This window comes from Chelonia mydas, chromosome 7 (assembly GCF_015237465.2).
Source record: "Chelonia mydas isolate rCheMyd1 chromosome 7, rCheMyd1.pri.v2, whole genome shotgun sequence".
NCBI lineage: Eukaryota > Metazoa > Chordata > Testudines > Cheloniidae > Chelonia > Chelonia mydas.
Genome location: NC_057853.1, coordinates 107,164,841 through 107,191,186, shown reverse-complemented (window position 1 = coordinate 107,191,186; position 26,346 = coordinate 107,164,841). Strand labels below are relative to the sequence as shown.

The window sequence follows — 26,346 nt, the reverse complement described above, 5'->3', positions numbered from 1 at the left end:
CCAGTTTAGCTGAGCAATAAACTTCTTTTGCTTGGGGGGGGGGGGGGGGGGATCACAATTTCCCTCTGTTGTGTTGCCCAGAAATATTTAGCATCATGGCAAAATAATAAGTGGAGGTGAACATTCTAATCTAAGGTCATACCCATGCCATCATTAAAACAGCGACCGCAGAAGCACACACTGTACTGGGAAGCCCCGACGTAGACAGGCTCTCCAGAAGTTCAGAGAAAGCCAGCCCAGGCTCCTCCATCAATGCCCACTATGGGGGCACCAAGTGGGGAAGGTTGCTCCCCCAGCTTCCTGAAAGAAAGAAAGAAAGATTCCTCCTGGGCCCACCATGTAGCCTCAGAAACCCAATTCCTGCCATCCCCATGGTGATAGCCTTCTGCTGCCAGCTAATGCTATTACTCCCATAGGTCAGGCTGGACTGCACTGCTAGAGGCTCAGGTTCGAATCCTGTGGATGATGTGAACAACCTAAACTCTGGCATTTACTCACTGTCAAGTGCTTGACTTTGCAACCTAAACAACAATTCATACACAGATGCAATTTTCTAGTTGAAGGTGTCACTTTTCCAAACAATTACCTATATTCAGAAGCATCATTTTTATCTGATTTTTTTTCTGTTTTGCTGTGTTTGCAGGGTGTAGAGCAAAGGTGCTCAGATTGTGCTCTGCAGAGAGCTGGCTGGTCAGATGGCACTGTGTGCTGCTCCATGTTTCCAGCTGCTAAATAAAATTAAAAGGCAGCTAAAAATACCTTTAATTTCTGACGGCTGTCGCTTGTGCACATTAGCGATTGCTGCAGGTGCCACAGAGTTGTTAAGCAGTTGCAAGAGGGAGTGTGGGTGGATTCAAATGATTGAGTGAGACAGGTATGGTCCACACTACAAAATTTAGATTGAGAATCCCTGGTGTTGATAGCTCAGCGTCTGACATCTTCCATCATCTTCCTTGCCTATAAAGAAATTACAGTGTTGCTCAACAGTGTGTCAGAAAAAGCCTAAGAGTATTGTCAATACCTCTGTTCCAACAGACTGATTTTATGGGAAAATGACTCAAGGCATTTTAAAATTTAACATGCCAGTCCCCTGGGGCAGGGGCTGTCTTTTTGTTCTGTTTGTACTGCACCTAGCACAATGGGATCCTGGTCTATAACTGGAGTTCGCAGGCACTACCATAAGACAATCAATTAAAAAAAAATCCACAAAGAAATTTTGGTCAAGAATGACAATTGTTTTTGCAGTTAGCTTTTAAACATTAATTTTCTCTTTCTCTACAGAGAAAGCAAAAATTAAATAGGGTCTATACTTTACCCAAATATTTAACAGGAGAACTGGAGCACTTGAAAATATTCCAATCATTGAGTCCCTGCTTTCATTACTCTTCTGTTTATGTATTTTATAATAAATCTAACCTATGTATTTTTGTCCCACCAGCTGTTTCCAATCTCTTAACCAGAAAGGTAACACTGTACTATAAACTTTATTTCCAAACAATACATGATCTGTTAAACCAAAGGCTTTGGACAGGGTCACCAGCAATCCTATCAACACAAAGTATCTTTCTTATGCGGGCACCTAATGTATTTTTCATTGCTGACAGAATCAAACAGCTCCTTGATCCTTAGGGCGTGGGGAGAGGGGTGGAATCATCAAAAAGCGTCAGTGAAGCTAATAGTTTAAAAGATCCTTTCAAGAGATCTCCAGTCTCTTGGGCGTGCTTGTCAGCATCTCCCACGTTAAATAAAAAGCAGCTTCATCGTCCATGGAGGTTTCAAAGAAAAGCTTGAACATAATTCAAAGTTGCCAGGACTGCAAGCTTCATAAGATACACCATACATCACCATGCATGGACACTAAATCCTCCCAAGCCAAAAAGGAGCAAACCATCCCTTGGAGTAAGATCTCTCTCCCAACTCAATCTCCCAACTTGACCACTCTCCTGTATGGTGCTCCCAATGTATGTATCTCTCTCCTTCAGTCATTCTAATGAAAAGAATAAGATCATTTTTGCTTTCGGATAGAAAGGTTTCACTGACCAGTTATGCAGGTGTGCAGCATGCCAATGGTAGTGATACTGCAGCCTGTGTCTTTGCAGGGTGGAAAGAGCTCATGGACAGCCAACGGTGCAACAGGGAGTCTTCTCTCACTGCATGCTGGGAAACACTGGTCCAAGAGGATTCTCTCCCAGGCAGAGCAAAGAGTGACTTGGTGCTTGGATATGTCCAGGGGATCTAAAAAACAGTTGAGCCACCCCGTAGTGGGGTATTTAGCAGGTTCTGGTTATTATTACAGGCCAGGCACAGTTAATGTACTTGCCTACTATGTTACTGCATCACATGGTAAAAGATCACCATTCCAATCCCAGCCATGCCAGATGAGAGTATGCCAGGATGGGGCTTAAAGGTGAAAGGACGTATTTATGTGCATATGCTCCCAAACCCAGCAATGGCTTCTCTGCACACCTTCCTGTGCAGATTACTCATGCTCCTAGCAGAAATAATCCACTCTCTGTGCATGGAGCCAGAACATGAGATCTCACTTCTTTTAGGGGATGATTAAACCACCTTTCTCGGCACTGGTTAGAATTTGGCCCATTGTGTAACATTCACAATGACAAGGACCATTTCCTCTGCATTCTCCAGTGTTTCTATACACTCAGCCACTATAAATCGTGTGAGGCTGAAACAAGGCACCCCAAAAAAATGCTCTTCCTCCTATTGTCTTTCCAGAACTGTTAAAGGGGCATTTTGGGGTGGATTCAGATATAGGCTTCAACTTAAATTTAAAGGGGTGAGTGTGTGAATGAGGGTTCATTTTAAAAATGGAGTTTTGAAGGACCCTTTGTCCTTAGTGTCTATTAACATTGCTTGATAAAAATGAAAATCTGGCACTTTGGTTTCATGTTATTTCAAGCTGTCGCGCCTCATCCAGCAGCTACTCTTCATAGCATTTTTTGTTTACAGCATGAAAATGGCCAATAAAACTGTTCGTTCCACTGAGGCACTAATCCTGCCAATGTCAATAGAGAGGTTTCCTACATTTAGGGTGACCAGACATCCAGATATTATCGGTTCCATCCCAATATTAGGGGCTTTGTCTTATATAGGCAACTATACCCCACCTCGAAAAAAAAAGTCCCAATGTTTCACATTTGCTGTCTGGTCATCCTACCGACTTGCACAGTAATATGGCACCCAACAAGCCAACCCAAGATCTATAGGAAGAGTGAATTCTAACGGTTCTGAAGTTATATCTCCATGAAAATAGCACACTCAGTGAAGGGGTCTCATTCCACATATGAAACATGATAGGTTATTAAAAGAAAACATGGACAGGCAAGGCAATAGAATAATGCTTTCAACATGCCTCATGCACAGTAGCTGCGTTGCATTGTCATCACACATTAGCTCTACCAGAGTTGTCAGTGGACATGATGTCAATGCTACTGCAGGACTAACAATAAACCTATCCTTCTACAATATTTTCATGGCGTAGATATTTTTCACACTATTCCCGACAATAGAATGGAAAAACTGACAGAACAAACCAATATGTCTTTTCCCTCTCTGACTTCTGTGATACTTAGCCATAAGTATCACAGCACAAATGTTAGGAGATTATTCACTTTCAGACCCAAGGCCATCAATGCCTAGACAAAAAGAGGGTGAGCAGTGTCAGCTGCATAAGGACCGGATTTTCAAGAGTGCAAGTACTGTGGAGAGGAACTCATTGGTTACTTTTGGACTCTTCAAGCGTTCAGACCCTCTGAACAAAATCAGGCCATTCGCTTGTGTTCAGCGAGGCAGCATCTGTGTAGCAGCACTGGTTGGCTATCCCCTTAAGGGTCCTCCTGCTTCACAAAAAGTTTTCAAGAAAGTTCACAAAGTTTTCCAGTGTCAAACCCCACATTAAGGCCAATGGTGCCGCACCTGTCTGTGTGTGATTATACCAACACTTAAGCATGAGCGTCATTATTAGAGCTACTCAAAAATGGGCTAAAGTTTTCATTGAAAAATTTCAATTTATTCCAACTATTTCTAGTAACTATAGTCCTGTAAATACTCCTTTATAGTCAATACATGCACGTCTGTCTCTTAGGTACTTATGTGGCCCCCCCATCGCTGTAGTACTGGAGTGCCTCTTTTAAAAATCTTTTAACATTTATTGTCACAACACCCCTGTTGTCTCCATTTTATAGACAGAGAGCTGAGGGACAGCGAGGCTAAGGAAGGGACTTAGGTATTGCAATGTTTAGAATCATGTCTAACTTTTAACACGTAGAAAAAAAAACCTCACAGGAACAACACTGTGATCCACAAAGCCTGAGTTAGGGGCCTAGGCTCCCTAGAGAGAGGCACTTTAGAATGTGAGCCTCAAAAGCTAGCCCATTAGGTGGCGAGCTGCCTAAGCCAGGCAAGGGGAGACGCCGAGGAGAGCAGAGTGCTGTAAGCCCTGCCCCTCTCACAAAGGTAGTTATCGAAGTCCAAGCTGCAGGGAGGCGCCAAGCTCTGCCAGCGATTCATAAATGGGAACCCCTCTCCTGGAGTCTTAGGCACCCCAGGTGTTTCTTGTGAGAATGACTTAGGCACCTGCCTCCCCCCACACAAAGCAGCTGGAGGAGAAGATGGTGCCACCTGCCTTATAACTTTTAGCCCAATGGTTAAAGTATCCCATTTAAATCCTCTCCCCCACTAAGACAGCAGCGAGAATTGAACCTAGGTCTCCCACCTCCCTGGAGAGTGCTCTCACCACCTGGGTAAAAGCTACATTCTGGCTGGTGTCAACATGTCTGGCTCTGAGCAGGCCTACTGGACGGGGCCTACACATGAGTTAGGCAGGCTTATCTTCCCTAAGTTCATGGATCACTCTGGGGCCTCGGTGGGAGACAGAACTGCACGTGCCCAGAGGCAGAGGAAACTTCTACCTTGAAAGCTTAGGTGCTGAGTTTAGGTACCTAAAGCATTCACTGGGAGTTTTTTTTTTTTTTGCATCACCGTGAAGCCTGAAACCGGAATGACTCGCTTGCCAGACATCACACAGGAAGTCTGCATCAAAGCAGGGAATGGAAGACAGTCCTCCAAGTGCAAGGTTAGTACTGCTCTAACCTCTGAGCCAGCCTTCCTCACCAAGGCTCCTTTACACTGCCAGAGTGGCACAGAGCAGCCTTAGCATAAAGGAGAATCAGACACTTGAGTTATTGATATTTCATTTAGTTAATCCCAAGTATTTAAATAGCAAACAAATTCCATTCTAATCCTTATTTAATTACCAGGGAAACATCTGTCAGCTAGGAACCAAGGTGTTGGAGGCAGCTGAGAAGAGAGATTTACCACTAAAAAGAAAACAGAACCTGCTTTGCTAAACCCAGCAGTTCTTACTATGAGCTTGAAATTAACAATATTTTTAGTTGCAGCTGCATTTCTGACCCCTCTTGCATCCATTACTTGTGTGACCCTACCGGTAGGAGAAGTTAACTTCTGTGGGCCAGATTCACCCCCCCCCCCCCAGCACTACTAGAACACTCCCTATATAAGGGCCTGATCCAAAGTCTGTTATATTATTAATTCAGTATTTATTTGTCTTGTAACAGCACCAGTCAAGGACCAGGACCCCCTCATACTAGACATTTTACAGACACAGAACAAAAAAGTCTTTAAGATCTTACTTACCATCATCACTGGGGGAAAAAAACCTATTGATCTCAAGTGGTTCTATGCCAGACCTAACTGCTGGCTCTCTTAGGCTTTTTTAATAGCACCCCTACACCAGCCTGATGCAGCTGGAGATTGTAAAGTAGATGCTCTGAATCTGCATATACCTTTTTTCCAGACCAAGCAGTCCCACACACTTTCAGAGCTGCACTGATTTTAGGTTCCTTAATGCACGGAAAATCACTGCTGTTTTCTGCAGATCCCATAATCTCTTCCCCCTGCAGACTTTCTTCTGCTTCAGCATATTCTGCCAGGGTCCAGGCTGGCACAAATTAAGCTCAAAGTACATAGATAGATAGATAAAAGTCCTAGGCTGCTTACAAAGAACTTTTATTGTTCTATATTTTAACCAACTGTTATTTTTAACATGAGCTTTTTTCTTTGTTACGCTAATATTAAGAAAGGTTGGAAACTAACTAGAGCTCAGTGTTGCAAGCGATGTCTCTTCTGCAAGATGGTTATCAGCAGCAGGCAGCCAGCAAAAGGCCATTTGTAATTAAATACTTTATTTTCAAAACCATTCCAGTTTCTTCGTGGCCAGATGGGCTCCTGACCATTCTGAATTTACAGAAAGCTATACTGCATAATCTGGGAGGATGAGTTTCTCAGTTCTACAAACTTCTTGTTGCCTTTGCCTGTCTTCCTTATAGTTTATATAACACAGACACAGGCTCTAGCACTGTTTATAGGTTTTGTTTAAAAAATAGGAATGTACCTTTCAGCTGCTCAGAGACAGTGGGCCCAAGAAAGGGGGGGACAAAACCAGTGATCTTGAATTAAAACCAGTGTGATACTGTTGAGTTCAGGGGAATTGATCCGAGTTTGCACAAGTGTAAGTGAAGTCAGATGCTAGCTAGCTTAGGGTTTTATACTGCCACACATCACCATAGTATCTGACTGTCTTCCATGTAAAATCAGTAGCCATAGTGGAGCCCAGCAGGTTTCATGGAGTCTCTGGCACTTCTCCTTTTCTGGGGTAATATCTCCGTTTGTGACAGAATCAGACCCCGTATTTTTCTACATTTGGAAAGCTCAGTTCGCCCTGCCAAGTACTCAGTGGGGGCTGATGTTGTATTGCTGCTCGTATCAGTCTATGGGCTAGGACAGTTCTGTTTGGGGGTCCTTGCGAGATGGCTTTTTGGGATGCTTTTTGTTTTGTTTGGGAAGGTTTGTATATAGTGATACTTAGCATTTCACTACAAGGCTTTTTTATATCTGAAAACCAGCAAGCGCTTTGCAAATGTTAATTATGGCCCAGCTCCTGCGAAGGTTTCTGTGCAAGAGGAGCCCTTAGAGCCCCACTGAAATCAAGGGGCTCAGCACGGGCAGCACAGTTCTGCAGGATCAGGGCCTCATTAAGCCCCACAACACCCCTTTGAGATGGATGCAGTGATACTGGCCTATCTTACATGTAATGCAGAGGAAGTGAACGACAGAAAAACACCCCAGCCACCGCTATGTAGGAAGAGCCATGCCTAGTGCAGCGTCCTGGCTCCGAGCTCCAGGCAGCCGCAACTTGCCATGGGGATGCTGATTTGTGCACAACATAATGCTCTGCTGCTAGTGGCGGAGAAGGGTTGGGCCCCTCTCTGGCTACCCCATGTGACGCTGTGTGTGTGTGTGTGCGCGCATTCTCCAAGACACGGTAGCGGGGGGCGGGAGGCCTCTCACCTGCTCCGAATCAAAGGCGAGGGGCGGCCCCGCCCGTGCACACACAGCCGCAGGAGAGGGAACGCCGCTCAGCGCATCAGCCAATCGGCGGCCAGAGCGGTGGAGCCGGGCGGGCTGCTTTGGCTGGTGGCCAATTGCCGCGGCCCCTGGGCTGAGCCTCCTCCTCTCTCCCCTCCCCCGAATGTAGCTAGAGCCGCCGCGGCCAGCGAGCGAAGCGGCCGCCACGCAGAGCTGCGTTGGGTGCGGGCTGGTTCGGCTGGTCCGGAGCGAGTCGCGGCTGCAGCGCGCAGGAGGCGGCGGCTGGGACTCGGGTCCCCCCCCCGCGGCGTGAAGCCTCCGATGGAGACGTTCCCCCCCGGCAAGCTGGAGCAGCACCAGCCCGTGGAGTTTTTGCAGGGCGCCCGCTACGGCGCCAAGAGCCACCCCGCGTACGGGAACGCGTTCAACTCCTGGAACGACTATCTGGGGCTGGCCACGCTGATCACCAAGGCCGTGGACGGGGAGAAGGGCTTCGGGACCGAGCCCCGCTCCGTGGTGGTGGCCGCCGCCGTGCAGCCGGCTCTGGAGGAGGAGGACGAGGAGGAGGAAGAGGACGACGACGAGGAGGAGGAGGAGGACGCGGGCCCCCCCTATTTCGAGGGCGCCTTGCACTTGCACGACTTGGACCTGTGCAGCCACCACCACGGCGAGCGCTTCCTGGAGGAGCGGTTCGCCGACTTCAGCCCCTTCTCCGGCCGCGCCAGCCCCGCCGCGCTGGTGTTCAACTGCTCCCCGGCTCACCTGCCGCGGGACCGCTCCCCGCACGCGTGGGGCGGCGGTGGGCGGCTCCCGGCGCCCCAGAAGCCCGGCTCCCGGCTGCTCAAGCCGGAGCTGCAGGTCTGCGTCTTCTGCCGGAATAACAAAGAAGCCGTCGCCCTCTACACCACTCACATCCTCAAGGGACCCGACGGCCGGGTCTTGTGCCCGGTGCTGCGGAGATACACGTGCCCCCTCTGCGGGGCCAGTGGGGACAATGCCCACACCATCAAGTACTGCCCCCTCTCCAAAATGCAGGCCAGTGCAGCCAAGCAGCAGCTCAGAAACGCCCGGACCGCCTTGGGCAAGAAACTCCGCTAGGGGGCTGCAGCCTCCTGGCCTCGGGACTGTTCGGTTTGCTGGCGATGGATTTGTTGGGTTGGTGGCTTTTTTTTTTGTTTGTTTGTTTTTGTTTTTTTTGTTTTCCCCCTTTCGACTGAGGCCGCTTCAGTAGAAAGTGACCCGACAGCAGTTTTCTGTGTGGCCCACAAAAAAAGACCCTTTCCCATTTTTTTTTTTTAAAAGTGTCTTAAAGCGGATTGCATTTTGTTCTCTTTAACACATTAATATATTCAACGTGGGGGACTAGAATGTAAAAAGCTCCTTGGCTTATGTACTATAATGATAGTTTCTAGTTTGTATACTCAGCATCCAGGGAAGCTGGGCTCTGAAGTTAATTCTATATCATTAATTATAAATATGCAGTTTAGATGCACTGTATTTGTTTATTGTATAATATATATAACTCTAATTTTTAAAAGGGGGGTAAGATGAAATTGAATGGTAGAGAGCTCCCAGGGGGGCGTTTATGTTGGTTTATTGGAGAGGAGGCATTTTTAAAAAATTTTTTACAGAATCTCTGAAGAAAAGGCCTCTGTACTGCTAAGCAAATGAATTTCTGTTTTTGCAGTATCCTAGCCAAACTAAGCATTGATGTTTTTAAATTTTATGTTTTAAGAGTGAGCTCGACCGGGTAGGGAGGGGAATTCTGCTGTATTTGGCTGCTCGTGGTTGTGTTTGCACTGTCCTCTAACAAAACAACGTTGTCTGTAAGTAGGTAGTACGAATTGTTAGTTACTAATGTTTGTGGGGATTTTGAGATCAGGAATGATCATATGACACTTTTCCGTGTTGGGGGAGCTCCCCTTTGTGTTCACAAGTTCTTTTGTATTAATCTAGGATTCTTGTTTTTCTTTTCCCCTTCCCTTAGTCTAGAAATTAATTTTTATTCCTCTAAATTCCCTTTCCCTCCCTCCCACCCCCCAGCCAAAAATAAACACTGTCGAGATTGTAAAGCCCCATACTGGCCACAGGTGGCAATGGTGCTGTTTAAATTTGAATTTTTGTTTTCTAGAGTGAAGTAAAGGCGTCACAAATTTGACTTAAGCCTGTTCTCTTCTCTTCCCCCCCCCCCCCCCCCCCCCCCCCATATGTGCTGTTTGACCTACTATAAGGTGGTAATGTAGAGGAAGGGGCAAGGTATCTTAATGACAACCATGTTTTTGCTACCCTGTAGCTATTTATAGATTATCACTCAACACCCTTGGGTTTGTTGGACCATTTTATAGTAGCCACAATGCATGCATCCTGTCTAATGCATAATTAGTGGGAAGAACTTCTTGTTGCCTTCCTCTGACTTGTAGTGTGGATTCTAATAGCTACCATGCTCTTCTACTGCGAAGAACAGAAAGCGTGGATGTAGGAAAGAGCCCTAGTTTGGTTGTTTTTTAATGCAAAAGCTGCTTGAGGGCTCTTGCAAGAAATCATTTATAAACAAATGAGAATACGCCCCCTGCTGCTTTCTCTGTGCAAGACTTCTTTGAAACTACCTCAGGGCTGTGCTGAGGTACTGTTTACAATGGGGGTAATAGCTAGAAAATAGTTGTTCTCTACTACAGAACAAGGCCAAACTATATTTTGACTCACGTACTGTAGTCTTAGATTGGGCAACGTGATCCAAAAGGTTAAAGTTAAAATCTACTCGGGATGGGAGTTTAATCTCAGCAGAGCAAATTTAGATTCCACCAAGCAAAGCATTTTCCTCTTCACTACTTACAAGCTAAAAATAGGGGAAAGGCTTACTAATGTTCCATGCAGTGAATCCCTCTCTTCTTTTAGTAATATACTTTGCACACTTCATTTCTCTTATGTAGGTAGAGAGTTGATGAAGCTCTAGAGTATTGCAGAGCATAACTGCATGTATGTGGCTTATACTGAGGCTAATTTTCCAGTTGCAACTGGATGGCATATAAGATTATTTTAAGGCTGCATGCCATCTTGTATGACAGGATGCTATCAGGACAGTTATGTAAAAATATTTACATTCTGAAATACTCAGTACATATGAACAACTTTCTAAAATTCTTAAAAGCTAAGAAGCTCTAAAAGTGATCAAGCTACTACTTGTTTCTACTAGTAGTGTAGTCTGCTAATTCTTCACTTAACTCCAAAGCTAGTGTTGGGTTTGTTTTATTAAAGGGAGACTCTCATTAAGTATAAAGTTAAAATCAATACAACTTATTTAATGATATGCTGTTTATACTTTTCTCACTCTGGATATCCATTCATATACTGTTTTGGCTCATAGATACATCCCTATTTACCTGTCTCAAAGCTGTACTTACAGACCCTCCAAACTGCTTGTTTGCTGTGGGATTTCACAGATCTTTGTAAGAGCACCTCCCCTGTAGAACTTACACTGGCCTATGAGAATTTGCATTCATATGTAGGTGAGAATTTAATAAACTGAGTTGTAATGCAAAAACTTTGCTTACAATAGCAGATATGACCAAGGCCTGTACCTTCTAAGGGGCTACACACTAGTCTAAATTGATAGACCAGTGTACAAACTTGTCCATGGCAGTTTTACTGGAATATCAGGATTACCCACTCTTCAATGTCCATTTAAATTTGGGTATTACTTAGCATGCATTTCATGTGGAAATTATGAGTACACAGATTAAGTCTAGATACACTACATCCAATGCTAGAATCTAAGCTACAGTCTTTATTCTATAGGAAGAATGAATTCTCATATCTGAGAACTGGGTGTCTCCTTACTGTTCTTACTACCTACATGCCCAGTGAATGTTGTAATTTATCAGTATTTCCTTCAGTGTTACCTACCACACTGGTGTAAACATTAAAGGGAGCAAAAAGACCATATGAAAAGTGTTCTTGGTTTTACCCATCCCACATACAGGGAATGTAGGGCAATACTGTCAAACGTGTAGGCAGAGGTGCCTACAGGGTGCTAGCATGACAGTGTGGTATCTAGAACAAGCTGCTTTATGCCAACAATTGTTAGCATAACTGGAATCTTTCAAGGAATTAAAATAAGCTCCCTCTTAGTGGAGCCATTGCTTTGCAAATTCCTCCTCCCTGAAGAGAAAAATCAGGTGACTGTGACCTAACCACCTCTACAGGTACACTTTACTCATCCTGCAGCATGCATAAGCCTGGTAGTTGAAGGGGCCAGAATTGCTTGAAGAACCCACCACATGTAGAAACAACAGGAGTACTTGTGGCACCTTAGAGACTAACAAATGCATGTACTAGCTTGCCATAGTAATTAGAGAGCTGCCAGGTAAACTTAAACTATACTTTAATAAATTGACCCAGAAGAGTTAAGCTCCAACAAACCAACACCAGAAAGAGATGTTAGGGTCAACAGTTTAAGATTAGGATATTTCCTCTTATGAGCATGAATATTACCTTTTTATAAAAAGGTCTGTCATGTAAAATAACTCCCTTTGAAACTAATTTTATTTAAAAAAAAGTGTGGTTTAAACTTAAGACTAAACTTCTAAAATCTAACTTAATTGTCTTTCCAAAAAGGTATTTTTTTCACCTTGGCCACTCATAGTATTTCCATGCTCCAAGCACCATCCTCAGGTCACTAATGAGGCTGGGAAACCTTTTAAAAAAACAAAACAAAAATTATCCAGTGAAAAAGCTTAGTCCACTAGATTAAGTCTAGATACACTACAGCCAATGCTAGAATCTAAGATAGTCTTTATTCTATATGAGAATTCATTCTTCCTCTCTGAGAACTGGGTGTCTCCTTACTGTTCTTACTATCTTCATGCCCAGTGAATGATGTTGTAACTTACCAGTTTCCCTCAGCAGGTGGCTTTATTTAGATTTATTAAATTACCTATAAATACCTGAATAAATAGTAATCTAAACCCTAGGAATCACAGGAGGGTTAAGCAAAGAGCTAGTCTTAAGAATTGCTTCCTTTATCTTATAGAAGTAGTGTGGGGGGGCGGGGGGGTACAGAAGCAATTTTGGCACACAAATGGAAATGCCTTTAAAATGACAATCTTAAGATGGCTCATGTCACAGAGGGATTTCTACAAGATGACTAGTAAGCTAGCCTGACAGCTGTATCACAGTAACATTTTACAGGGATGCTTGTACAGCCAAGCATCTGTGAAGCGTATTGCAACAGCAGGATGACGTAGTCCTGTAGTAGCCGTGCATTACTGAAGTGTAAGATTCAAATTAAGCTTACATTTTAGCTTTTGTTTTAAAAAGTTCACATAATTTAGCCATATCTTTTTAATGCACTGGTAAATCTTGTCTAGAGGTAGGGGAATGTTTTACATTATCTGCAAGCCAAGCATTCCACTACTACAAAAGTAGCCTACTTTCCAATTTAAGTGAAAAGCGGAGTAAACAAAGTGATAGCATTCTCCCTGCTGGCTAGATGTTCCACCACAGACTCAGAAGATATGTATACCCAGTACTTCACCATCAAGTGATCCATAAATGTTCCTCTAAGACATGCCTTCTTTGGTGATATATATTAAACCTATGTAACTTGCAAATCCAAGATGACTCACAATACACAGGGAATTAATAAACACACAGCTAGCAGTGCATGTATTGATACTTATAGGCAACAGAAGTGTGGGAAATAATGCAAAATCAGATTTAAAAAAAAAATTCTGATTACATCTCACCTCACTCTCCTCTCACACAAATTAGGATGGAGTAATTTAAGAGTGACCTGCAACTACAGAACAAATTTTATACACCCCTAAAAATGAGCAAGCTGAACCTACGTTCTGTAGCAGTTCAACTGATAATTTACAAAAATGAGGGTTAATTATGAAAGTGAATCAGTACAATAGCTTTTAATTTGCATTAAACAACTTGATGGTCACAGTTAGGTTTTTTAAAATGTCCAATTATGTATTAATGCATAGTCGCATCATCAGAAGCTGCTGGGGAGGTTTCAGCAATTGGAGCTGGTCATTTGTAGCTTTTTGCACCTGGAGAGGTATGGCAGATACATCAGAGGATATTTCTACTAAAATGATCAGTAAACTTTAACATTTACAGTTGCCACCTTTAAGTTTCAGAGTTAACAGGCCACTGAGATGAGTGGCATCAGTTCACATCTCTGACTCCTTTAGGTTGTGCACAGACCTGAAGACATTGTGTCTGTGTGTACTTGATGTTCTCAAAGTTGTGTCAAGGACTCAAAATTTTTTTTAAATGTAAACTTCAGATTCTGGAATTGAGTTCTGCTGCAAGGGAAGGATTCCATGGTGGCAGAATCTTAGAAAAGAGAGTCATGACTATACATATCATGTACCCCAAACAAGTATAGTTTTACTCAGAAAAAGGGAAAAATAATTGATTTGTATAGTCCTTTTTCAGACTAGGAGTGCACTTTAGGGACAACTGCAAGTATCAAGAGACTGTCCAATGAGTACTTGTGGGTAGTATACTATATTATCACCGAGACTTGGGTCCTATTGTCTAGTTCAGAGGTGGGTAAACTGCGGGCCACATGCAGCCCCTGGCCCCTCCCCTGCTGTTCCCCCTCCCCCACAGCACAATGCTCTGGGCAGCAGGGTTGTGAGCTCCTGGGGCAGTGCAGCTGCAGAGCCCGGCCTGACCCGGTCCTGGTGTAGCCGTGCCGCCAGCCACCGGTGCTCCAGGCAGTGTGGTAAGGAGGCAGGGGAGTTTGGTGGGTGGTCAGGGCAGTCAGAGGGTGGGGAACAGGGGGGTTGAATGGGGGCAGGAGTCCCAGGGGGGCTGTCAGGAACGAGAGGAGGGGTTGCGTGGGGGTTTTGGGAATGGTCAGGGGACAGGGAGAAAGGGTGGTTGGATGGGGCAGGAGTCCCAGGGGGGCTGTCAGGAATGAGAGGAGGGGTTGCGTGGGGGTTTTGGGGATGGTCAGGGGACAGGGAGAAAGGGTGGTTGGATGGGGCAGGGATCCTTGGGGGGAGGGTCAGAATGGAGTTGGGGGGTCTGGGGGCAGTCAGGGAGAAGGGGTGGTTGGATGGGGCAGGAGTACCGGGGGGCCGTCAGGGGACGAGAAGTAAGGGGGGTTCAGATGGGGGCAGGGGCCAGGCCATGCCTGGCTGTTTGGGGAGGCACAGCCTCCCCTAACTAGCCCTCCATATAATTTCGGAAACACGATGCGTCCGAGGCCAAAAAGTTTGCCCGCCCCAGTCTAGTTCCATCTCTCACAGAATAAGAGGATACAGAGGTAGTCCAGAGTATTGCTTTGCTAAGCAGCATACAATGTTGCTTTAAAGCGATTGCTACGGCCAAGCAAGGAGCAGAGCTGATGGACTCCAAAGACACTCCCATCCAACCCTCAAAGGAAGATGGCTGTGGAGGTGAAGGTTTTTCATGGAGGATGCAGGAGAAGGGACAAGAGGAGGAGCATAATAACTTAAGTTCATGTTTGCCATAAATGAATCATCACATTTCCCAGTCAGAAAACCATACAAGAGGCAAGTTACTTTCTCTTTCATTTGGGACAGAAAAGGATAGATATGGAGGAAGGGAATAAGTTAAGCAGCTTGCCTTTTTCATATAAAAATACATCAGTAATGTTAATTAAAAAGTCAATACACAATAGAAGCTAATTCTATAAGTTTATTTTTCATTGAAGAGAAACACAGCAGCAAGTTCTGTGTTGGGTTCAATAAGACCAGATAGTTAATGATTAACATTGTTACTGCACCCCAAAATTGAAGTCAGTCAACACAGCCATTACTACAAAGCACTTGTTGAAAAGGAAAGCATTTACCCTGAAGACAAAGTTGGGGAAAAAAAATCTGAATTCCTCCAAAACCACACATTTTAAATATGACAATATTTATAAATGCTTGAAAGGCATGAATTATCCAGTAATGGAAAAAGCAGTTATGCTATTGGCAAAACAAAATACTCAGCAGTATGTTGACCATAACGCTTGAGTTTTAAAAGTCTAATGATGTTTTGTTTCACACTGCAGCAATATTCCTTATTAGAATGACTGCAAAATGGTTTCATATGCATTCAAGTAAAATCATAGAAAATATCCCAGTGTAGCTAATGTTCAGAATGTTTATTGTAATTTAAATTTAAACAACTTACTGAATTCAGATGATGCTAAAATACCTCACAAAAACCTCTTGCCCTCAAAAATACCTCAGTAGGGGAGGGTTGTTTTTTTTTTTTTATAGTTCATCTTGGCCAATTATGGATATTAATCCAGCTCCATCTTTTCAATAATGTGACCATTTTATGTGAGATTTTTCAACTGCATGTTCTGTGATAAATCATACCCCATTCCAAATTCAGAATTTTTTAAAAAGGTCAGTTTTAGTTTGAGATATAAGTGTTGCTCAAGATAGCTATAAAGTTCACATTTCTATTTTAGCAACAAGTGATCTGTGAAATATGCAACATTTGTAATTTCAGAAACCGGCATTCAATTTCCAACCTTCTGCTGCTAGTTTTGTGCATGATCAATCTATATATGAGTAAGTAATACAGGCTCATGCTTTCATGTTCTCAAAACATTTGTCAAAGAATACCAATTCCGAATGTTTATAAGCACAAATATAATAATCTGTGGATTTGATCAAATCAACTCTAAAACACCTGTTAAACTGTGTTTAGGTTTTGACTTAACGTCGTACAGTGGTCCATCCATCTTCATCTGTTTCATTTTTAGTGCGACGAAGAGATTCTCGTTCTTTTTCAGTTCTCCAGGACCCCTTCTCGCTCTCTGCATCTCTCTCCCTATCTTTTGAAATAGGAGGAGGAGGAGCAGCAGCAGGAACAGGAGTAGGAGCTGGAGCAGCTCGCCGGGTAGTTTCATGTTCTTCCCCACGTTCTTCTTTTCTCTCATCACCACGCCGCCATGAACTCGCTAAAAATGTGCAAGATCATTAGAAACCACTTTTTTTGTATTACTGCAGTCCCTTACAAGACTTTAAATCAACAAGCCCAGCTATAATAGTATAATTCAGTGGTTCTCAAACTTTGCCATATTGGAACCACTGCTCCCATGTAGCAATACAGCAAAATGGTGGTGACACCTAGGGTCAGAGCCCATGGTTTAATTTTACAGTATTGTAATGAAAGCTTGTCAAGTGACCTATTTTTTCAGTTGCTCAGAACTAGCCTTAATCTGGCTAGAGCTCTGTTTAATGTACATAATAAACTCACTGTTTATGTAGCTAAAAAACAACAAAATAAAAAATTATTAGGCCATAAGTACCAAATCTTGAGACAATTTAAAATATCTGGCTAGAAAACAGTTGGGTTTCATAACAAAATGAATCCTAAAAACTGAAACCCCCCAAATTTTATGTAAATGGGGAGAAAGTTTTAGGTATGCCTGGTCTTAAAAAAAAATGCTGCAAATTCTATCCGCTTGTAGGCAAAGTTAAAATTAGCAGAAGTTTCACTGGGTTAACACCACCTCATCCTGCACATATGAGTGCTCTGGAATGCTAAACTGTATAGGAAACTATTTATTTCACAATAAAGATAAGAAGTTGAAGAAAATAATCAGTTTTGCAATAATGCGGAAGCTAAATGGAAGACACTTTCAAATACCAAGCTTAACAGTATAAAAAAGAATCTCAGAGCTGAAAACCAGTTCCCCCTCCATTCACTTGTCAGGAGGTCTTGCATTGCATTTTCTGCTCCATTTTATCAATGAGGACCAGATTCAGGGCAGCATCCCTGTTCTGGATTGAAACAAAGGGGACATAAGCACATACACTATGGCTGTAATGACGACATGTACTCACGTGGTGAGTCAGTTGTGGATTCAAATCCCGCCTCTGAATCCACATCTCCAACTCTCTCTTTGGCTCAATTAATATTTAAGTATTTCTACAAAATGGAATTGCTTCACTAGGACAGATTAAGAGCAACTCATGCCACATGCTTGTAATCCAGTGATTAGGATGCTCACATGGGTGAAGACATGACTTCAAGTCTTTGCTCCTGAATGGGGATTTAAACCTGGGTCTCCAGCATCCCAGGCAAATACCCTAACCACTGGGCTAAAGCGTGTAAAGGGGGATGGAGTGACAGACAGAGTGTGGCCCTGAAAACTTTTCCCTAGCCAACACGATCGGGTCAAATTCGTGAATAGCTTCAGGTCAGCCAATGGTGCATGTTTTGGTGAATAAACTATTTGCTCCAAACATTTCACCCAGCACTCCAAGTGACAATCTTAATAGTCTCATTCTTTCATTTCTGATCTATATCTCAAATGCCAAGAATCTACTGGAATAATTTTTTTTTTTTTTTTTTTAAATAAGATTCAGGGCTAGATTCACATTTACACCAAGGCTCCTCTCCTTTCTACCACACTGACAGGTGGGACTGACAGTAAAAGGGACCTTAACTGGGTATATATGTAATTTACTCCACTTCAAGGCCCTTTTACACTGGCCAGAGCGATGTAAAGGGGCCACAGTGTAAATGATCCCCGGTGATAAATATTTCAACTGATAAGGGGAAACAAACATACTTTCTTCACGGTCTGTTCGGATCGGAAGTCCTCTTCTATCTCTATCATCACCACGCCGATCTCTCATGTCACGACCACCTCTGTCCCATTCATCTCGACGACTTGAATCTCTCCAGCTGGAAGCTTCCTCAGCTGGTCCTCTTCTCCAGGGAGCCTCATCCCTTTTGCCATTTAAAAATAAGACTAAGCCTTTATCTGGCTTCTGCTGCAGTGAACCCAGCAGTGTTAAAAATGGCAAGTTATTTAAAACAGACAGTTTCAATGTGACGATGTACCAGGCACACGGCACCATTTATGAGAAAAATTTATTGGCGTGTTTAAAGTTAAGATCTTTCATTTTAGTGAAACCTAAGATCAATGCTCAATCTTGACTAAGAAAAGGAATGCAATAATGTTTAAAAATGAGCAGTAAAACATTTTGTGGCTGCTTCTGGGAACAATTAGGGTTTTCTTCACAATATGAAAAATCACTATAATTTGTTTATTGCTTTAAAGATGTGACTAATTTCATGAAAGAGGAAAAAAGCTGATGGCTTTTACAAAACTCCTATCAATATTGTTACCAACAGAAAAATCAAACCTTGGACGTCTGAAGCGATCATCCCGATCAAGGTCACGTTCTTTGTCAATCTCACGATCCTTTTCGTTCTCATCACAATCTTTATCTCTATCCAATTCACGGTCTTCTGAAGGTCTGGAGTCTCGCGGGGGTCCCCAGCTGTCTTCACGAGCTTTCTCTCGTTCTCTCCATCCGCCTGTTAGTAACAAACGGAATCAAATTATTTTCTGACTAAACTCGGAGTAGTCAAGAGAGAAGGGTTTACTTGCCTTTACAGTAACTGTGATTCTGCTTCAAGTTTTTGTCCATTTGGCTCCCACCTCGAGTGGGATCCACAAAGACTTGAAGAACCACCTATGTTTAATGTAAGTCAGGTGCCTCATTCACGTGAGGAAACCCATACTCCCCATAGTAATTCAGCAAAGGGCTGAACAAAATCTGTATTTTTTAGGGCATGTCTTCACTGGCAGCACTTTAATGTGGCTGTGGAAAAAAACACCTCTATGAGGGGAATAGCTCCCAGCGCTGGCGCACTGTCTATACTGGCACTTTACATCACTGAAACTTGCAGTGCTGGGGGGGGGGGGGGGGGGTGTTTTTTCACACCCCTGAGCGAGAAAGTTGCAGTGCTGTAAAGTGCCAGTGTAGACAAGCCCTTCGTCAATTCACACACTTTATGGAATGCCAAACATCTCAGAGGGCTCATTGACACAAATGTCAAAATAAACACTAAATAACAGGGCATTACTATAACCTCAAACAGCCAAGGCTTCCTCAGCCCTGTCTACAAGGAAAAAAGATTTTAAACACACTGCACTTCAGAAATCATCATTAATTTGGGGATCATGGCTCCTACTTTTAAAATTTGAATTACTATTTCAAATAAGATCAATTTGCCCAATGCCTCTGGCGATACCAGTGATCTATGATTCTCAGTTGCATGTATTAATAGTACTCCTCTATTACACATTGTTCATCCTGTCTTTCTTCTGGGGGGAGAAAGGAAAAGCTTTTGGAGGGTGGCACTGGGGTTTATTCACTTATGATCATGTTGGAATTGGATTTCAGAATTATTACATTACTTGTTTAAATGTTTCCATTTAACATCTGTGCTTTTTCTTAATTACAACTTTAAAAAAGTGACCAGAAGATAATAAAAGTATTGGCAATACAGTCAACAGTTCAGACCTAGCTAAGCACTACAGGAAATCAGAAAACAACTGTTATAGCCATTATCAGCTAAGACTTCAAATAACTGACTGGAAATATTTCTTGCATGCTATAAATAAAAAGATGCACAAAACCACAGAGGTACTAAAGTCCAACTTCTCGGCAGATTAATTCCAAATTCTCTTTAAAAGAGGCTGATCTCTGCGACAGTTTAAAAAGGAAAGGGAGCCAAAGCTGCATTAGTTCAGTAAAAAGCTGATTCTGCCCCATGAGGCCATTAAGTTTTTAGTTCACAAGACAAGTGAATTCCCAGCATTAATATTTGACCTTTAAATATTTGCTACAGAAGCAATAAATATTCATTTATTTTTAAAAAAAATCAATAAAATGAAAGTGATCATTTAAAATGAGAGGAGCATACAAATTAGCCAGATTGATCCAGCCATTTGCAACAGAAAATTAACAGACTCATACTCCTCGTTTGAACTAGAGCATACCTTTCAGAAACACACCTAATCTTGATTTAAAAATAACACACATAACTGGATCCAGTTATTTCTGCTATCTCAAGTATCTGATACTAAATATACATCTTACTAAACTCAGCAAATTTCATTTTTGGAAGAGGGATAGAATTATGAAAAAATCCATATAGTTTAATTACAAAATTATGTTACCTGGTTTACCAAATGGTCTCCAAGGACCAGGTCTTGAATCATCACCACGCCTGGGCCCTCTGTCATCATCCCCACCACGCCATGGACCCCTGTCATCATCACGTCTTGAGAGTCGATCCTCATCTGCACTACGCCAGGGGCCTCTGTCCTCATCTCGTCTGGAAATTCTGTCGTCATCCAGGCCCCGCCTCGGCCCCCTGTCGTCATCCAGGCCCCGCCTCGGCCCCCTGTCGTCATCTGCAATGCGCCAACTCCCCCTGTCGTCATCCAGGCCCCGCCTGGGTCCCCTGTCGTCATCCAGGCCCCGCCTGGGTCCCCTGTCGTCATCCAGGCCCCGCCTGGGTCCCCTGTCATCTGCAGTGCGCCAACTTCCCCTGTCCTCATCCAGCCCACGCCTGGGCCCCCTGTCCTCATCCAGCCCGCGCCTGGGCCCCCTGTCCTCATCCGCAGTGCGCCAACTCCCCCTGTCCTCATCCAGCCCGCGCCTGGGCCCCCTGTCCTCATCCAGCCCGCGCCTGGGCCCCCTGTCCTCATCCAGCCCGCGCCTGGGCCCCCTGTCCTCATCCAGCCCGCGCCTGGGCCCCCTGTCCTCATCTGCAGTGCGCCAACTCCCTCTGTCCTGATCCACACCCTGCCTGGGTTCCCTGTCCTCCTCCTGCCTGGGTTCCCCGTCCTCGTCCACACCCCGTCTGGGTTCCCCGTTCACGCCCCGCTTGGGTTCCCCGTCCTCGTCCCGCCTGGGTTCCCCGTCCTTGTCCACATCCCGCTTGGGGGCTCTGTCTTCATTTGCTTCCCGGGAAGAAGGCTCTTTCTCTTCAGCACCACCACGTCTAAGTAGATCATCTCCTCTTCGGAAAGGTCTTTCATCATCACGCCCTTCTCCACGGCGCCATTCCCTATTAAACCACATGACAAGAGTGAAAAGTGAAGAAAGGTTTATGTATTAGAGCAGTGGGTCCACCTGTGGCCTTTGAAGATGCACGTTACGAAGAAAGCATGCAATTGATTGCAAGTTGAAAATACGTTCCCCAACCAGTCCCCTTGCTATTTCTAACTGGAAGTGTCTGAATCAGCCTCATCACTGTCATAAGGAGGTAGGAGGTATCACCTCCCCTGTTGCCCCAGGAAATGCTCTGAGTAGCTTCCAGGCTTCAGCTGCTCCCCTGCTGAACTGCAAAGGGAATAAGTCTGGCTGCTTCACTGCCTCTTCCCTGCTGATTTGTGGGAATCCAAGAAGAGCAGGAAAGGAATCTGAGAGGCTCTGCCAGAGTCTAAGACAAAGATCCCAAATCTGTGGGGCACACCCCCCTAGGGGAGTGCCAAAGAATGTTGGGGGGTGGGGAGGGGCGGCTCCCTTACCCCATGCCGCATGCCCCGCCCCAATCCCAGAGCCGTGGCCCCGCTCCAGGCCCCGGCTCTGGGGTGGGGGCACGAGGTAAAAAGTTTGGGGACCACTAGTTTAAGGGAATGACTGTTAAAGGATGGCTCCCATCTCTTCCTCCCTGCCTCACAGTGCAGTCCAGAAGTTGGTAACCAACAATCAGGTACAGGTCCATCACAGCAGCCTTTGGATGCTTTAACTGTCAACAGTTCCGTAGGAATCATAATCCAACTCAGAATGGTCAGAGGACAATGCGCTCCTGCCTCTCATCCTCCTCACCCTCTGCGCTAGGTGGCTGCAAGTAGGGAGGTACAGGATATTGACAGACTGACTATGCCCTCTGGGGACTCCCCCATTCTGAAGTGAGGCAAAGGGAGTACAGCAACGGCAGAATCTGCCCCATAATACTGATTGTGGCTCCCTGATCTTTTGAAATATGTTTCGTCCACAAAAGCTGAAAAGTTTGGATACCGCCTGGATACGAGTGTGAGCTTTCTACCTCATCATTACTCAAGACATATTGTTTATTTTAATGCTTCACCAAGTGCTCTATATACATTTGGCCTGTGTACTACACCTCTTCATTCACAACAGCACTGACTACAAAAAGGATGGCATCTATTTTACATATTTACACAAGTCACAAGCCATGGTTCTGTCAAGAGGTGAAGGTTTCCTCCCCATTTTAGGAAATTAATTACCATAAAACATCTTCACTATTTGTGGGGAATGTGGGACAGTTTATTATGAAGATGGAGGGTGGTGTCTCCTTTTTTAGGAATTACGAATCAAAGTGTTAACCTGGATTTGAATTTCTCATGAATTTGAAAAGAAATGAAACAGTAGAAATGTACATTATTGGACCGCTTAGAGGTAAACTACAAAGATTTAGTTAAAAAAAATTAAATGTAGGATTCCAACAAGAAGGGAAGAGTATGTAGCTGTTAATTTGACACAACCCGTACCTCAACAATCTTGAGAAATCTGAGCTACAGCTTCCTGTTTCTTCTTCCAGAATGAGGGAGAGTATAATTACCTTTAACTCACAATGAGACAGCAATTCTATTCTAGACTCCTATGTGCACTCAAATTGGAGAATTCTCTTTCAAGCTAAAGTTTTTCCTACTCAGTCTCTGGTGAAAGTCTATGATTCTATGAAATCATATGTGACTGTTTAGGAACACTAACAAAATTAGCTGTATGGGTGCTCTAAGAAGTGTTTAAATTGACAGAAGTTGTGACATCTATAACCACAGCAAAATAAAGTCTACAACTCAGATTCCTCAAGATCTTAAGAAGGTAATTGTAAAATACTGTGCCAGTTACTTCTGCTAATCTTTGTACTTTCATGATTGTGAAATAATTTTTCAGATGGAAAGAAAGTCAGGTGATAGGTACTGATTAGGGGAAACTGGGAGCTCATTCAACTCTGAATGTGGCTCTCTACTAAAATTCCCTTTAGAAATTAAATATGTTTATTGAAGTTAGAAAATGAACTGTAATCTCAGTCAAACATACTACTATAGAGGGAATGACATGCACACTTGTGTGAGACTAATATGCAGAATGTTCTATAGGGGGATAATTTTTTGCAACAAAAACTAATGATTAGAAAAGATTATTATTCAGTTCATTACAGAATGGCAGTAGCCACTCCACACTCAAGACTGCAACCCAATTTCCATGATAAGGTTTATGCGGCTTAAAGTATGATGCCTTTGCAATTCAGGTAGAATTCTTCTACCAAGTTCATGCTAATCAAAAGGGGGGAGATCTGGTATTACGATCTCTTAACTCTTCCCCAATCCTGGTGGATGATAATAGTTTGAGAATTCTTATGCTCACTCATAACTCAAAAAGTACATAAGATACACACATGAAATACACGTCAGGTCTTTTTTCCCATTATCAGAAGCACGTGAAACAAACTATTTGGGGCTCCTCTGGGGAGCAATATGAGTCATGCAAAAACAATGGATCGCCATCACTGATGTTTTTTAAGAACAAGTTAGACAAACATCTATCAAGGATGGTCTAGATATACTTATTCCTGCTTTGGCACAGGAGGAATACACTAGAGGACCTACTGAGGTCCTGTCCAGACCTACATTTCTATGGTATTATTTCAGCTATCATCCCCTCTGATGAATTCCAGGGTCTTCCTCTGGTCCCCCTCAGGAATTAGACGTGCTTGTTGTGAACAATCTCTATGGATTTTTCCCTAAAATGGTTGATGTGGAAACAGACACTCCTGTTGAGGATGCATTCTAGTGCAACTGCCATCCTTCTAAGACCAATCTATGTTTTTGATGGACAGGTAATATTTTATATAATGTTTTTAGGGGTGATAAGTTCCTCACTCTGACACAGACTGCACAGCCTCTATTCAGGAATAAACTTATTTTCCTTGGCTGTTTTGGCACATTGCAGATAATATCTGCAAGATTACTAATTTTGTTGCCCGGATTCTAAGAGATTTATGCTTTCTTTTGTTTCTTATGTTCACCATCTTCCTTGTATTGGTGAAGGTTGCCTCTCCATTGACTAGACCACAGATTCTCAACCTGGGATTTGCAAACACATCCAGCATGTGTTAGGACTACCCTCTCTTTCTTTATGGCTAGGGAGGGGGAATCTGCAATTTTTTCCTGTTGTAACACAGGGTCATGGTCCAGAAAAAGTTGAGGACAACTGGAACAAATTGACAGGTAAGATGACCACCCTGAAGTCCTGGGTAATCAGTGGGAGGCCTGCCTGCACTCTACAAGTAGTTCCATGATTACGGACTCTCATATGGCTCTCGGCATTTGAGTGATTAACGACATGACGTCAAGTGAAAAGTCTACGTTTGCAAGACAGTCTCTGAATTTCTTTACCTTTACTAGTGTCCATGGGATGATTCCAACATGACACCATTTGTGCAAGGAGCTGTAGGCATAAACTAAATGTGTGTTCCTGCTGCTGCTATGTGTTCTGCCCTCTATATCACTGCCTCTGCCACTTAATTCACAAATAGATTTCTGAACATTTTATTCAGTTGCAGTCAAATCTACATTACCACACTAGAGTCCAATATAAATTAACACACTCCTTGTACACCCAGACTACCACTAAAACCAATGAGACTTTTGGGTGTACAAAGAATACAGGACCCCTACCCTTCATTTCAAGCTATGTCAAAAAGTATTACGGCTAGATTTGATTTTAGTTACTCTCTTGGGACAAATTAAAAGAACTGATCAAGAGAACGTTCACTACCCTTGCATATTGGCCTGTACTGATTTTGATTCCTCTCTCAACATTTTAACTGCATGGAAGGGAAAGAGAAAAGTTCTAACAAATGCATAGAGCTCCCGAAGACCTATATTTCTCCTTCTCTGCAGTCAGTCATTCTCAAAATCCTAAAATATTCAGACCCAGGATAAGCATTTTAGCCAGGGGTTCTCAAACTGGGTGGTCGGGACCCCTCAGGGGGTCGCAAGGTTATTACATGGGGGGTCGTGAGCTGTCAGTCTCCACCCCAAACCCCGCTTTGCCTCCAGCACTTATAATGGTGTTAAAATATAAAAAGTTTGTTTTTAATTTATAAGGGGGGGGGGGTCACACTCAGAGGCTTCCTATGTGAAAGGAGTCACCAGTACAAAAGTTTGAGAACTACTGATTTTAGCAAAAGAACAGCCTCCAAATACTGAGTCCTTAAACTCTCCCTTTTCAGTTTGTTTCCCTTCTCAATTCATGACATTTCTTTAGATCTTAGTTTCAGCTTGCAGCATACATTTTCAGCTTCTGTAAATTATCCTCGAGTTTGAATTTCTTGCAAGGCTTTGGGAATTTTTGTTACATAGTTCTTTGTTATCTTTCTCAATTCCTTAATGGAAAATTCCTAATATGATAGGTCATCACAAAGCCTATAACTAGTCACTCTCTTTCCCTCATTTTGAACTCTGCACCAAATCATTTAAGTAGGGATTACGGTGATTAGGCTGCAGATTTAGCAAAGGAAAAACCATGTAAGCAGCTGCTGGTTTATTAGATGTTTGGTGGCATCAGCTGGATTTAATGTAAAGGTTTAAATAAACCAGGAAGTTTAATTGTATTCAATGTTCTAGATAAAAGGATGCGTGGATAAAAGTATGATAGAGTCTGGATGGGTGTTTATCTTACCACAAGTCCCCTCTTCCCCATTTGCATTTTTAAATAGCTATACTCCTTCTGTCTTACTTTGGAATACTTACAAAGGAGTTTAAAAAAATCCTTGAGGATAACTTTCAAAGATACAAATGCTGGACATAATAGAGGCAAAGGCTACTCAGACTGACAACAGGAAGAGTGCCCACAAATTGTGGATCCAACAACCAAGATGCTTGATTTCCCTCTACTTACCTCTCTGGTGGTGCTCGTCTCCATTCTGATTCTGGTTCAGCGGTTCGTCTCCAGGTGCTGTCAGAATCTCTGTCACCCCAACGTGATTCCTATATTCACCACAGGTAAACAATAGCATCAGCTTTGGGAGCACAAAAATACAGAACTTCTAATATTTGCAATCCATTCACTTAACACCATGCTCTGGCACCAATTAATCTGATGTTCT

The 26,346-nt window shown here is 43.4% G+C and overlaps 2 protein-coding genes across 10 annotated transcripts in view; one reads left to right on the top strand and one right to left on the bottom strand.

The window, feature by feature from the left end:
• The first annotated feature begins 7,405 nt into the window (after positions 1–7,405).
• On the top strand, positions 7,406–9,562 carry NANOS1 (nanos C2HC-type zinc finger 1). Its single transcript, XM_037905152.2, has one exon. The coding sequence runs from the start codon at positions 7,726–7,728 to the stop codon at positions 8,500–8,502; it is 777 nt and encodes a 258-aa protein (XP_037761080.1). The 5' UTR covers positions 7,406–7,725; the 3' UTR covers positions 8,503–9,562.
• A 5,508-nt stretch (positions 9,563–15,070) lies between these two features.
• The window catches only part of EIF3A (eukaryotic translation initiation factor 3 subunit A), a 49,617-nt gene continuing 38,341 nt past the window's right edge, over positions 15,071–26,346 (bottom strand). Inside the window, exons 18-24 of one of the 9 annotated variants that reach the window (XM_037905854.2) lie at positions 26,139–26,227; positions 20,713–21,270; positions 20,593–20,682; positions 20,375–20,562; positions 18,549–18,723; positions 17,969–18,129; positions 15,071–16,348 (exon numbers count right to left, since the gene is read on the bottom strand). In XM_037905854.2, the coding sequence (XP_037761782.1) occupies positions 16,104–16,348; positions 17,969–18,129; positions 18,549–18,723; positions 20,375–20,562; positions 20,593–20,682; positions 20,713–21,270; positions 26,139–26,227 (1,506 nt within the window). In that variant the 3' untranslated portion in view covers positions 15,071–16,103. Of the gene's footprint in view, positions 16,349–17,968; positions 18,130–18,548; positions 18,724–20,374; positions 21,271–26,138; positions 26,228–26,346 lie in introns of all 9 variants that reach the window. The other 8 variants (XM_037905855.2, XM_037905847.2, XM_037905850.2 and 5 more) reach the window with 8 other exon arrangements.

Excerpts from the sequence above, each read along its gene's own strand:
- NANOS1 (XM_037905152.2), top strand. The coding sequence starts at position 7,726 with ATGGAGACGTTCCCCCCCGGCAAGCTGGAGCAGCACCAGCCCGTGGAG.